This window comes from Ixodes scapularis, unplaced genomic scaffold (genome assembly GCF_016920785.2).
Source record: "Ixodes scapularis isolate PalLabHiFi unplaced genomic scaffold, ASM1692078v2 ptg001164l_1__unscaffolded, whole genome shotgun sequence".
Lineage (NCBI taxonomy): Eukaryota > Metazoa > Arthropoda > Arachnida > Ixodida > Ixodidae > Ixodes > Ixodes scapularis.
The window spans coordinates 362,516-376,795 of record NW_024610111.1 but is presented as its reverse complement, the minus strand read 5'-3'; the positions used below and the strand labels follow the sequence as shown (position 1 = coordinate 376,795).

Genomic DNA, 14,280 nt, shown 5'->3' with positions numbered 1-14,280 from the left:
AAAATTTAAGAAAAACCAGCAGCGTTCACCCCCTCAACTCGCAGCCAGAACAAGTGGCCACGTGATCTGGAGCCGATTATATGCCGCCAGTGTTGATCATAGCCACGCGCTGGGGTTGGCAAAGCGCAGGACACGCGCTGAGTTCCAGACATTGTTATGGCTCGGCTGTTGTCGTCGTTGCAGCAATTGGACACGGGTCACCACCCCAATGCTTCTCGAGCTAGCAATTATCACAAGCCCAAGTCGAGTGCCCACGCAATGCTCGGGTCCAATCTATGAACCGCATTCAAATATCGTCACTTGGGTGTACTGCGATCCCCGCGTTACGTCATCAAATTTTGCAAAGGAGAGATTGAATGAAAATGATCGCTTTTGTCTCTGAAATTACACCTCAACAAAGGAGTTTCTTGGCCAGTGGCGTTGCGTGCGAGTATTCTTGAGTGCCAGGTGTGCCAGTAAGCTCGTGTCAAGTGAAAAAAATTCCAATTGAATATCGTTGCACCGCTCCTTTAAACAGTATTCGTGCAACAAAAAAAAAAGGAAGTAAAAAGAAAGAAGTTCAGATCCGATTTGAATCCGTGTAAGTTTCTAAAAGAAAAGACAGGAACGAGGCGTGCTTTTTTGTCTTGTTTTACTCTCAGATAACTCCTGGAAAAATGTAAGTGTTGATTAAGAATTTCTGGGCTATAGGTGAGATATTTAGTCAGGTGAGTAAACGGCATTAGTAGAAAAAAACCTTCCTAGGAGCAAGTTTTGTAACACACTAACACGAAAGGTCCTAAGAGATTGTGCACGGCCGTGTTATTGTAGTCTTGATGAGCAATGCTGAAAAAACCTTATAATGCACAATAAAACCTAAAAACGTCCCCAGCAGCGCAGTTGTTAGCGCAGGACACCACTTTGTTGATCTGGCTGTTAAACCAGTTTTTAAATTATTTTACTCTAGTTTACCTAGAGCAGCAAGGGAGAAATATACAAAAGCAATACTCGTACACTATACACTAGAGAGAGAGAGAAACAACTTTATTGGAACACCATATCAAGAAGCCGCAGGATAGACGTTCACCAACCGCGGCTTCCCCCCCCAAAAAAATTGTGTTCTTGAAAAAAGAAGGAATGCAAGCGAGGTGGCTTTTCTTAGTTCTGGAAAGGATGCAGATGCACTGATCTTCACGCCAAGTCGAACGTCGGACGCTCGTTCGCTTCTTGTAGGGTCTTCGTGATTTCCGTCGCTATCTTATCCGCTCGGGAGACCACTTCGGCTTGGATATGTGGGTCTGAGCTTCGGAGAAGCACGGTCCAAGGGGGATCCAGCGGGTCCTCTTCTCCTTCTCGAAGGTGGGCGACGAAGTCCCGTAGAGTAGGCGAGGGAGGGTCGAAGGGACATTCCCAAAACAAGTGTGCGATGATGGCCTTGGTCGGGCCAGTCCCCCCGTCGGCGGTGTCTGGTGGCGGGCAGCGGGCGCACTTCCCGTCGAAGACGGTGGGATAGATATGCCGCAGAAAGGCCGGGCTGGGGAGGGTATTTGTTTGCAGCTGTCTCCACCTCAGGGCCTGGGACTTGGTGAGACTTTTGTCGGGTGGTGGATACACTCTGCGCTCTAAGCGGTAGTGTTGTAAGATCTCTTGAAACACCGTCAAGCAGTCCTTGGACATCGAAAGGTGGTGGGACGCCGCCTCGTCGACGCCGCTAAGGGAACTTGGCAGCGTGCCGGCCGGCATTGGGAGGGAAGTTGCTCGAGTTGCCGTTGCGCGTGCCGTTTTGTTCCCCTCGTGAATCGAGTGAGCAGGGACCCACACCAGACGGTGCCTGGTGCGGTCGGAGCCGGGCTTGAAGGATCGAAGTATGCGTTCTGTTACCGCGCACACCCTGCCTCTGGCGAAGTTGCGGACTGCCGTCTTGGAGTCGCTGGTAATCGTCGTTGAGAGGGGGCCCGCGTGGACCAGGGCCAGCGCAACGGCCGCCTCTTCCGCCACTGCAGTGGCTTCGGTGGTCACGGAGGCCTGGGCGACCGTGGATTCGTCGCTGTTTACCACGGCGATCGCGAAACAAGCGTTACGAGATGCGCCGCCCGGATACAGTGCAGCGTCCACGTGAAGGACGCCAGAGTTGTTACAATGCTGTTTGTTGAGGGCTTCAGCTCTCGCCTTTCTCCGCTCTTCGTGATGTTGAGGGTGCATATTCCGCGGTACCGGGCGGACTTCCAAGACTTTCCTAATCGTCTTCGGAACGTCGACCGGGGCCTCTTGCAGAGGTTCCGGCTCAATGCCCAGCCTGTTCAGGACGGCGCGCCCGGTAGGCGTCTTGGAGAGGCGCACGATTTGAGAGCTCCGGTGCGCCTCGACGAGTTCGGACACCGTGTTGTGTATTCCAAGTTGCATGAGGCGGTCCGTAGACGTGGCCATTGGGAGTCCGAGGGCCAACTTGTACACTTGTCTTATGATGGAATCGAGCTTCTTCTTGTCGGTTGTCGTGAGTCGCATGTAGGGTACCGCGTAGAAAACGCGGCTGACGACAAATGCGTGCACTATGCGGCAAACGTCGCCCTCCTTGACCCCGCCTCGCTTTTTGGCGATACGTCTAATGAGACGCGCCGTGCTCTTGGCCGTCTTGCCAATTCGAAGAATGCCGTCTGCGTTTGACAAATTCTTTCTTAGGTGCATACCGAGAACTCTGACCGAGTCGCTTTCAGAGATGCGATTGCCGTTGACCAGAACTTGAACTTCGTCCTGGAAAATGCGCTCGTGGTAGCCCCTCTTCGCAAGGAGTTCCGACTTGGCATGGGAGCACTCGAGGCCGACGGATCTGGCATAGTCTACTACGACATCAGCGGCCGTCTGGAGCGCGCTTTGGACTTGTAATACGTGGCCCTCAGTCCAAAGAGTAATGTCATCTGCGTAAAGCGAATGATGTAGGCCGGGGATAACGGTCAGCTTTTCTGGCAGGTCCATCATTGCGAAGTTGAACAAGAGGAACGAGAGTACTGCCCCTTGGCGCGTACCTCGTCCCACGCAGGCTCGAAAGGTCGGCGAGACGTCCTCTCCCAGGCGAATCTCTGCAGTGCGTCCCGTGAGAAAGGACTTCACGTACGCAAAGGTGCGGAGCCCGAGGTGCAGCCGAGAAATCCGGTTGAGAATGGCTTCGTGCTTCACGTTCTGAAACGCTTTCTGGAGGTCGAGGGCCAGCAAGGCTTGCATTCCCCTCTTCTTCTCGACGATATCCTGTGAGAGTTGCAGGAACACGTCCTGGGTAGAGAGGTGCGTTCGGAAACCGAACGAGGTGTGCGGTAGAAGGTCGCTGTCTTCCACGTAGGCTTGAAGTCTGTTGAGAATGACGTGCTCGAGCAACTTGCCCAGGCAAGATGTAAGAGAAAACGGCCTGAGATTGGAGACCGAAAGCTCTTTTCCGGGCTTCGGAATGAAAGTGACGACGGCGTGCTTCCATGTAGAGGGCACCGATCCCGCTCGCCACACCTCGTTGAAGAGGGCCGTTAGGGCCGTCACCGAACGGTCGTCCAAGTTCCGGAGCATCTTGTTCGTAATCCTGTCGGAGCCCGGCGCCGATATGGCGCGCAGTTGTTCCATCGCGTTCCGAACCTCGGCCTCGATTATATCATCGTCGAGCTCGGGGTTTGGTGACCCGGTGTACGAGAAAAAGGCCTCTTCATGCTCTGTGGAAACAGGAAGGTAGGTGTTTCGGAGTTCCTCCATAAGGTCAGCCGTACTGCCCCCGTGTGAGTGTAGGACCTTGGAGAGGTCGGTCCGCTGCGCCGTTTTGGTAGTCGTGGGATCCATCAAGTGTCTAAGCAGCGACCCAGTGTCCTTGCGATGGAGGTTGCCGTTGAGACCGTCACACACCTGTCCCCATTGCTGCCGATCTAGCTGGTCCGCATAAATCTCGATATCTCTTTCCAGCCGAGCTATGCGCCTGCGGAGCTTTCCGTTTCTTCTCGCCTGTGTTTGCTATCTGGCCTGAAGACTGGGGTGAGCTTGCCACATGTGCCAGAGTTTGGAGTCGCTGACCCCCAGGTCGAGGAGGCGTCGCTCTCGACGGTCACTAACTCCGCGCAGGATAGTAGGTCGTCGGTCAAACCGCGAAGGTCTTCAATGGTGGTCGGAGCCGACGCATTCCTGTTGCGGCGAAAAGCGTCCCAATCCGTGACCAGGACTTTGCGTTTTGCGGGGGCCGAGATTCCCTCGACCGGCACAAGCATCTCGAGAACATAGTGGTCGCTGCCAAGGGAAACGCCGGTGTTCGTCCACGACACTTCACCAATCTTTCTCGTCATGGAGAGGTCCGGCGACGTATTTCTGGAGACGGTGTTCCCAATGCGGGTCGGATAGCGAAAATCATTCAAGATGGTGTAGTCGTGCTGGTCTACACACTCCTGGATGGACGCGGCCTTAGGTAGAGTGTGTAGGTGCCCCCATTCAGCGTGGTTGGCATTGAAGTCGCCCACGACAAGCAAGGGTGTGCCTTTGACGACACGGAGAACTTCTGCGAGGATTATAGCCGCGGCCTTCGATTGATCCTTCGGGGGGCTGTAAACGTTAACTAGAAAGACGCGGCGCTGCTCCTTGCGTCTGGGCAGAACTTCGAGCAGGATGTGCGGCACGTTGTCAACTACGGGTTCGTGTTGGATCGTGGGTATGCCTCTTCGGACGAAAGTATGGACAGGTTTCGATGCGCGCGGCCCTCTCACTGCTGCCTCGACGGGGACCTCGAAGCGAACGTAACCCGACAAATGGACGCCATCGTGCGATTCTTGGAAGGCGAGAACATCAGGCATGTGCTCGGCGTTGCGAATATGGAGCTGCAGGTTTCCCCTCTTGCGACCGAGACCCCTGGAGTTCCACTGCCACACTCGCAGGGGTTGCTGCTGCCGTTGCCGGCGTCTAGCCATGTTGGAGCTGGAGTTTCCGTAGCTGTTCCTGGATAAGCGGGAGTGCTTGCAGGATCTGTGGTATCTGCTGTTGCATTTGGAGCATCTGTTGCTGCATCTGTTGCTGGGTGTGCCGGATTTCCTCGATCGCCTGTTCGAGAGCGGTCTGCCGGGATTCCATGCGTTGTGTGAATGCTTCCTGACGAGCTTCCAGCCGCTGCTCGAGGACCAGGACAGTCGCTGAGCTGACCACGCTGCAGGTGTCATCGTCTATTTCGACGTCTCTCTCTGTTAGTGGAGGTGGTGCAGCCTTGGTAGCCTGGCGCTTGCGAGGTTTCTTTTCCGGTAGCGGCCTCGGTTCCGAAAGCGGTTCCGGTATTACGTGGACAGGTGACGTTTCGGAGTTAAGCGGCTTATCCTGGATGTTGGCCGCGGGTGGCGCTGGGGGCGGAGGCCGCAGAAGCGTGGTTTGCGCTGAAGTGGCCGGTTTGGGGACGCACGCTTCCATTAAAGGGACACTGACACCCCCCAAAATTTGTTTTTTATTTTTTGCCAGGCGCTTTATTATGGTGTCGGAGGACTACCCAATTAATATTTTGCCACAGAGTAGCGAATTTCTTTAATAAAGCCAAAAGACGCAACTGCTCGAAACCGAAACCGAAACCCGACGGAGGTCGGAGAAGTGGAGAGAAGAGAGTGACTGGCGGAAGTCACGTGGCTACAACCGACCGTGCGGTTTTTTTTTTTTTTCTCCTCTCCGGTAGCAGACGACACGACATGCGGCGTGCGGGAACTGCTTGCCGTGCGATTCTTTCGCAGTTATGTTTGTTCCGCTCGTTGTTCTGTACTCCAAGATGGGTTGTTTTGTACATTAAGGAGTTCGAGATGAGTAGTGAGTGCCCGTGGTGAATTTCCATGATCGGCTCCGAAAAGAATAAACCCAAGATGTTGCGTGAAGAGCTGCTCATGTCCAGCATCCGAAAAAAAGTGGCATTGTGCGAAAGATCTTTCGGAAAGTTTCCGAAAGATCAACGGGATCGGGACCAATGGCTGGCTGCAATTCCTGTAGAACATTTACGGGCACCTCGGAAAGCGGACACTACCTGATTTATATGCTCCTTGCATTTTGTGGAAAGTGATTACATTGAGTTCGCAGGCGTCAAAACGGAAATCCCATACCGTTTAATTCAGCGAAGTATCGTCCACAACATTTGCTTAATTTTTTTTTGTTCGTTTCTTCAGTGATGATTGTAAAAAAAAAGAAAAAGATATGTAAACATCGAAAAATGTTTAAAAAAAAAAAAATTCACGGAGGATCGAACCCGGTCCTACCGCGTGTGAAGCGGACGTCTTTCCCACTGAGCTACTGGTTTTTTTTTTTCTTTATTGTTGAGCTACTGGGTCATCTCGTTTCTGGTGGATCTCTTTCCTTAGTAATAATTCATCCGGTAAACTGTAAGTTGGAAAGTTTGCTGTCGATTTTTCTCTAGCAAAAGCACTCCCGGGTCGAGGTCGGGAAGCACCACGCTTTGGGGACATTCGCACCTAGTAAAGAAATCGTACGCGTGCATATTCAACTCGAAGTAGACACGTCGTGCTTGACGTTTGCGCGAGCGTTGTCTTCAGCCACGAGAAGGGAGCGACGGCTCGGCGACGTCTTCGTGCAAATCGGCTTGGTGGCCGGGCGTGTCGTACGGGATGAATACCAATTATTTTGATCAGTCCCAAATTTCTCTTTTATCGGTAGACAGAATTCGCCGGTACCGCGAACGACAGTTCTGAAATTGAGGTCCCACGCCCGTCGTCTGCTGCCATCGCCGTCCCCGCGAGTCCCACGATACGCGAAACGACGAACGCACAGAATGCTTCCGGTTGTCTGTGGAACTTTTTTTTTCAATCAACGTAATTACAGCTTTTTAGAAGCCACAAAAAATGGGTTTCATATTTTTTTCTATTTTTAATATTGAGTGTGTGCCTTCAGTGACCCACGACTTTGATTAAATTTGGTGGTCGCATCGATATCTTAGAAAACGGCCCGTGACCGGGAAAAAGAGAGTGAGCGAGACTCGAACCGGCCAATTCTTGATCGGCGGTTTTCGGGCGGAAAGAAACCGAATTTCGAGCCGCAAATTCTGTTCTGGGTAGTTGAGCTCTCATATGTCACGTATAACTAGAAACCTCGGCGAGCATAAACACCCTGTCAGTGTCCCTTTAAGCGCCATACGCACATTCGCGTTTGAACGCGTGTGAGTGCGTTGCGGAGTCCTTGCGGCCAGGCGCGGTCGCTTGCGGACCGACGCGCGCCTTCCCGCAACGCTCGGTAGCGCGACGCAAGCGAGTAGAGACTCGTTCGACTCTCCGAAGCGTTGCGGTGCGTTCGGGCGCGTTCGACCAATCAGAAGCCGAAAGAGGAGAGGGGGTGACGTGTTCGCTCCGGCCGACTCGGCGAGACGTATCCGGTTCGCCGGTCGCAGTGCTTGCTTTTTCGTTTTGGGGAGCGGTAGGGACTGTATTTTCCAAGGCTGCGATGGTTCAAGCTTGACAAAACGTCGGGGAAGCCGGCGAGATTGTCCCAAGATCGAACGCTTCGACGCTGTCGCCGTGCGCCGCCATGTTGCCTTGGATTTCGCTTACTATTGGTGAGCCACTAGCGACGATAGCGCGTTCTTATTGGCTCTTGACTGCGGTTGACTGCGTGTCAACGCAACTGTGCGTACAAGTTTGGCGCAAGCGGTCTTCGCAACGCAACGCGTCCGCTTGCCGCTACGGAACGCACCGCGCTCAAACGCGAATGTGCGTATGGGCCTTTAGTTGTCGTTGAAGGTCGGAGATCTGCCGTCTTAGTTCCTTGACGGGCGCGGACTCAGCACCGGCTGCAGATGCAGACGCCCACGCCGTCCTGTCTTCCTTGGGCTTGCGATTCTTCGAGAAACTTCGATTCCTGGAAGCGCTTCGGCCTCTGCCCTCTAGGGGAGGAAAAGAGACCGAGCGGCTGCGTGCTCGAGAGTCTCGCTCTCCGCCATTGCTGTCTCGCGAGCGGGACCTGCGGGACCGCCGTCGTTGCTTCTCAGGTTCCGTCGGCGCCGGTCCGCGATCCTCAGGGCGGCGAACATAGCGATGTGAGCATTCTTTGGAGGCCTTGATGTGCCTGCCCCCGCAAATGGTGCACAGGGGCTGGTACTCGTAGTGCGAGCCATCTTCGTTTTGTGACGGGTGTTGGGCTCCGCAGCGGTGGCACCTGCTCTAGGGGTGGCATGGGACACACGTCGGCCCGGTGACCAGTTCGTCTACAGTTGACGCACGCCTCGATTCTATCTCAGTACGGGAAACAGGCGAGTGTGAACCCATTGAAGTAGAAGTATGTCGGGAGCCTCTTGCCTCGTATGGTAACCAGTAGCGCTCATGACTCGCCCATGCGTCGAGCTGCGAGTACCTGCCATTGCGGGTTCTGCTCTATGCAGCTGAGCAGGGTGTTTTCCGCATCCTCGGTTCCTTCGAAGGAGAGGGCCTTCGGTACGACTATTCGCGTCGAGTCGCTTCGAGTGGCCATGTGAGTCGTGACCTCGTGCGTCTTACCACCCATCACCAGTGACCGAATTTGCAGATAGGCTAGCTGCCTGTCCTCGTCCGGCGTGCTGACCGTAATCGTGTTACTGCGCGGGTTGATGCGAGACTTGTCGAGGGAGCAGATTTCGCGCGGCGACAGGCCGATCTGCGAGACAACGGCTGACAGTACGTCGGCTGCCGAAACTTGGGCAAAGTCGAGTTTCCGGGGTCGGAACGTGACTTTAAACCCCATAAGAAGAGGAGGAAGAGGGATCGTCCTCTTACCCTTCCGTCTCTTGGCTGCGGTGGGCCGCTTCTTGACGGCAGGAGCCGAGGCAGCCCCGCCATCCTGTTTCTTCGGTACGGCGGCTTCGTTCTTCACAGCCCGGGCCGCCATGGATTCTTTCACGGTGCGGTTAATATTACCGCGGACGATCGTCGTCCATCCTTCATCGGTAGGCTGGCTCTTGGTGATCTCAGAGCTTGCAGTATCACTCAACGGAGCTGTATCCATACGCACCCGGCGGAGGGCAGCGCACGCACGCCGCCGATGCTTTCCCGGCGTGAAGTAGGCTTAGCTCCCTCCCGCAACGTGCGGGAGGGAGGTTTGGGCGAAACAAGTCCAAAAACACGCCTACACCATGCACAAAAGGGTCCACAGGGTACGCTCACCATGCCGAAAAGACAGGTAGTAAGAAAAAGCTCGAAGAAACCGAAGAAAAGGTCAGAAAAGGGCCAAAAAGCGGGAGCTCGACGCGACGCGTCCACCCCGATCGGCCGCTCGTGGCGCCCCCCTACACTATACACTAAACAATCTAAATAAGTGACAAAGCGCAAGAAAAAGCGAGCACTACATAGGGAGCCTAGGAGATTAATTTCTAGGCTGCTTTTGCATATGTTGATTTGAGTTGTCTCTGGTAGCCTTGTATGAGTGCTGCGTTTTGATCTCCAGTTGCAATCTCATCACGATGCCTTCTAATATCACATTAATAGCGTCCCTCCGCCAATGTCGGTCGCTCGCGCGCCATCCCAAAGGATAAAAAGCACCGTACTGTAGCAGATAACGAAACTACATCAACCACTCCATAATTTTTTGGCATACATTTCAATATATGAAAAAATGTTTTTACCCCAACTATGACTGGAATGGGAAGGTGGGAGATCATTCTTTGAACTCTTAGGTAGTTCGAAAAATAATGAAGTTTGTGGGAACCGCAGTTGTAGCAACACCAGAAGGTGTTGGCAAATTAACAGCACGAAATATAAGAATGAGTAGTTTTAGAGCATTGGCTCCTACGCTGGGGGGCACCTAAGTCATAGGCGGACACGAGCTCAGCGACACTCGCGCTGTCGGCCCAGCATGACATGCTTGCTTTTCTCGCTTGCAGCGCCAATGTGGTTAACACGCGAAATCAATAAATTGAAAAATATAAACACATATTATATTTGCGCTTAACAAACACTTGTTGTGCTTGCGTCAGAGATATATTTGGGAATTTAAAACCACATTTACCCGTTTATGAACAATCAATAAACGTTTTGATACAAGACCAAATTTATACGATTTTGTCTTTATCCTTTTCACGAGAGCCTTTTCTCTCTCTCTCTTGTAGCTCGCTTTTTGTACAGAACCCGTTGTACAATGCACAGACATTCAGACGTGCTGTTTTCGAGCACATGGCTCGTGTCAAGTTTTTTCCTTCTGACATTTTGAGAGAATCGCTATACACCTTTTCCTCAAGGGCGCAGCCATCTTAAATGTCCTCACTTCTGGTATAGGGTAAAACATAGTTTTGATCTCTCAACACCGGTGGAAAGTCTTTACGAAAAATGCGGGATTGTCACACATTCTTGTTTTGCTTCACGTATATATTCTCGTATATTCCAGGTTGAAATGTGTTATTATTTTTTTGTCCCTCATACGAGATACGGAACGCACGTGACTGAGAACGACAGGAAACAGAAAACATCTTCGTTCATCCTTAAGCTGAGCCTGCAGCCAATGCCGCAAACACAAGCACAAGAGCTCGGGGTCGCTGATTTCAACAGTTCTTCCGCAGGTCGAGCGCTCGTGCTAGAAATGCACGTTTCAAAGCCGGGAGCGCGGGCTAGATCGCTCTTGTAGGTTTGGGTGTGGTGTCAGCTTAAGGGGGAAAAGAGTATAGACGCTTTGCAGCAGCTGTGCATGGACGCCGCCATAACTGACCTTCAGTTTTTGTTTCCTCTTATTTCGTTTATTTCAAATCACCATTACCATAGCAGGCCAGTTTATTGCCATATTAGATTTAACTGGGTCCTTTTCTAAAGCATCGGCCTTTGTAGAGGATCGTCAACTACTGTTTCAGTTGCTCGGCATCTCGGTAAGACAAGAGAAGGTCACAATGGCGGCTGTAATTTGGCGCGTGTCTAAAGCGTCTATAGACCATGCTGGGGGAGCCACTGAATGTCCCCAAAGTACCGAATTCGATTCAATCCGCTTAGCGGAAGTCAATCCCGCAAAAGCCAGTTCTGATTGGCTGCTTTAGCCCATGACGGAAGTTATCAGTCGGTCATTTTGTGGATTAGCCCCGAAAAACAAAAACGTATATAGAACGATTTCCGCGCGTTACCACGGCTATGGCGGGCAGGCACGCGTGCTCTGGGCATCGATGAGCTAAGACCATCGGGAAGGGGCATTGATTTTCTCTAGATATTTTTTACATCAAATAACCGCTAATGTGGTTCGCCGAAAAAGAATGCCAGCTCGTTCGCTCGCTCTAGTTGCGCTAATGCTGTGTTTCAAACTTTACGCCTCAGACACTAAAGGCCCGTTCACACATGCAGCGGAGCGCTACAAGGGTAGCGCTAACCTCGCGCTAAGCGCGTGCGGACGGCAGCGTCTACCAGCCTTGTGTCCTACTGTCAAAACTGTTGCTCATAGCAGACGGTAAGTAGCGGACGACACGTGAGAAGCGCTACATTAGCGCTTCGCTGCATGTGTGAACCGGCCTTTCGCCCAACACTCAACTTCGATGTGTTTCGAGGCGAGAGGGAAAGACGAGACAACGAGGAACAAGTCACGCATCACTCGGAACGAAATAAACAACTTTGTTAAAAACAAACCTGTGTCGCCACAGGCCAGGAACGTGGATTGAAGAGCTCACACGAAAAGGAATGCTACACTGTACGTGCTCCGCTTCGAGCGCATACGGCAGCGCCATAATGGGGATCAAGACTCTGCGCCCGACTTGGCTCTGAAGCGAAGCTTGAGAGCTTCAGTACTCTGGGAACATTGAATTACTCTAGACCGTGCTTTACGCATTCCTTTTCTTTTTGTCTTCTTCCGTGTGCGAAGTCGCGTCAAGATAGCTAGTGGGATTCCCGAGGCAATGCTATGTCAACAATTACCGCGTATCTTCAGGCTTAAGATTGGCCAGAATGAGACGACGATCTAAAAGACAGGCGAAATGATCACTCATATTTTGTGATTTAAGCGAGATAAGGCAAGCCGAAAGCCTGCTGCACCTTTCATTGCCGATGAATGTGCCTATTAGTGCAGCGATCACGACGGATTTATTCTTTAGAGAGCGAAGCAGGGCGACGCCATGTTTGCCCTAGACGCCCCAGCGACAGCGCTAACCCAAAAAGCAGTTAGAATTCAACGCATGCACGTGAGCCTTTATATTTTGGGACCCCCGAGCCTAGGGAACACTTATTCTAAAACTCCGTAACAAGCATGATAGGCTTTTGATTTATAAGTATTTGTTTAATCTTCTCCACTTCCTCGATGAGGGTGTCAGAGTTTTAGGAAATAATTTTCTCGGTGCTTTGAGAATTCTATAGGTTATGCTCGCCAGCTGACTGGGAATCTTCCTACCGAAACAAAGGAGGGGCAGCAGAAGACAAAGTATAATGCGCTGGTGGGTGTAGTTGCACGTCACCGTCAGTAAAAGCACATTCCTTCAAGAAATGAGGGGGGGGGGGGGGGGGAAGGGAGGTCGACATGCCCCTTGAGTGACTTGATCAAAGTCAGGAATCAAGTATCTCGCAGGATTAACAGAAGAGTCATTTGAAGGACATGCCTTTCTTTATCCTTCCCGTCCTTGTGCGAGCTTGTTTGCCATTCCCTGGTGCATTAACCCTGATGCGCGTGCTAGCTCTGACGGAGCCACTCTTCACCACATATATTATGGTTAAGGCAGACCAAGTATGCTATCTCAAACTTTTACAATGTATACATAATAAAAGTGAAAACATTACACCACCAGTTGAAGCCGCTAAGGTGTCTTTCGGAGTATAGAATTATTTATTTATTTATTTATTCAATACTTCAACCTCATTGCAGGGTGGACACTGTGGCACAATAAAATACACCAAAAGTAGATGACAGTATAATGACACGCTGCAAACTATATCCTGATCACTAAGCCGGTTAGCACAAGTCACTGTGATTCACTTATAGAAAACATTTCGAAACGCCGTTGAATAGTTGACAAATACGTATTTTCATCACACTAACAAAAAATAAAAATAAATAGGTATAAACGCAATATTTATCTGTGCCCTTAGTGACGTGATCGCCTATCAATGTCTAAAAAGAGGAAAGACAGAAAGTAAGAATTCGATCGTCATCAACACACAGAACTTCAAAACCCTTATTTGATTTATTGTCAGCTCGGGAAGATAAATGTGATGGTTATCTTTTTATTGTTAGTCTGTTTCTTTTTTTTTTTAAGTTGTGATAGGAAGGTTGCCAGAGGATTACTGCCTACAAATTCTTGGCCGAGGCAGTTCCATTCACTAATTGTACTAGGAAAGTATGCTTTCGCGAAGACATCGTTATGTCTGGAATGTTCATTCAATGAAAGGGAGTGAGAACGTCTTGTAACGCGCGGTTGAAAATATTAAATGTAGTCACTTTATTTATTTTCACTGGTTATTTACTAGTAAGTAAAGAAATTTAAGTCGTTCCCGCTGACGTCTCAAACTGGGGATTTTAAAATTGGCAACTGCCATTATGGCGGTTGGTGATATCGACCAGCTATACGCACTGTACACAGTCGTGCTGCCTTTCGCTAAATACGCTCCAGTTTAGCTTTGGCTGTTGCAGTGTAAGGGTCCCAGACTATTGCCGCGTACTCAAGAGGGGCCGTATATACGTTTTAAACGTGAGAAGTCTTCTAAAGATGGACAGTCTCTAAGAAATCGCCTTAAGTATCCCAGTTTCTTAATTAAATGCTTTCTTGGTAATATAGTCTGTGTGGTGTTTCCACCTCATATCGCTTTTAAGCATAACTCATGCTTGTAAGCATAACGCTTGTAAGCATAGCATAATCATATCTTGTAAGATTAATAGATGGACTGAATGAACGGCAGCAGAGCCGTATATGTAGAGAGTTTGGTCAATGGGAGGCGCGGGCAGAGCCAGGGCGTCCGGCAGATTCGGAAAGAGGGCTTGGCATGCTCTCTTGACCAACCAGAAGCCGAAAAGAATCCCCTAGCGGTGGTAGCGAGAAATAGTTCTGAGCCGATCCATCATCGAAGGTCTCTGTTCGTATCTGGTTTTAATAAGTGCGTAAGAGGGAAGTGTAGTAACTCTTTGTGGTTGAAAATAGGGTACACGTGTTGTTTCATCATGATCATGCAGAAAGATGTAAGAAACGAATGCGCCGCTCAACTCTGTTTTGCGCGGACAGAGTGTGACCGCTCTGACGGCAGATTCCCGGCGCTCGGCGTTTGGCGTAAGGATTATGTCGATATTTCCGCTAGTCGCACTCTTCCACCATCATTTTAGATGAGTGTGATTGAAACATCACGTGTACCATATTTTCAGCCATCGAGAGTTACTCCAATGCAGTTATCAGGTTTGTTT

At 50.9% G+C, this 14,280-nt stretch overlaps 1 protein-coding gene across 1 annotated transcript; it reads right to left on the bottom strand.

Annotated features, from left to right (window-relative positions):
• Positions 1-4,896: 4,896 nt before the first annotated feature.
• LOC120842502 (translation initiation factor IF-2-like) lies at positions 4,897-5,391 on the bottom strand. Its single transcript, XM_040213634.1, has one exon. It carries the CDS (start codon positions 5,389-5,391, stop codon positions 4,897-4,899), a length of 495 nt encoding a protein of 164 aa, XP_040069568.1.
• Between the last annotated feature and the right edge of the window lie 8,889 nt (positions 5,392-14,280).

Bases quoted from the DNA above. Each gene is read 5' to 3' on its own strand.
- LOC120842502 (XM_040213634.1), bottom strand. From the start codon at position 5,391: ATGGAAGCGTGCGTCCCCAAACCGGCCACTTCAGCGCAAACCACGCTT.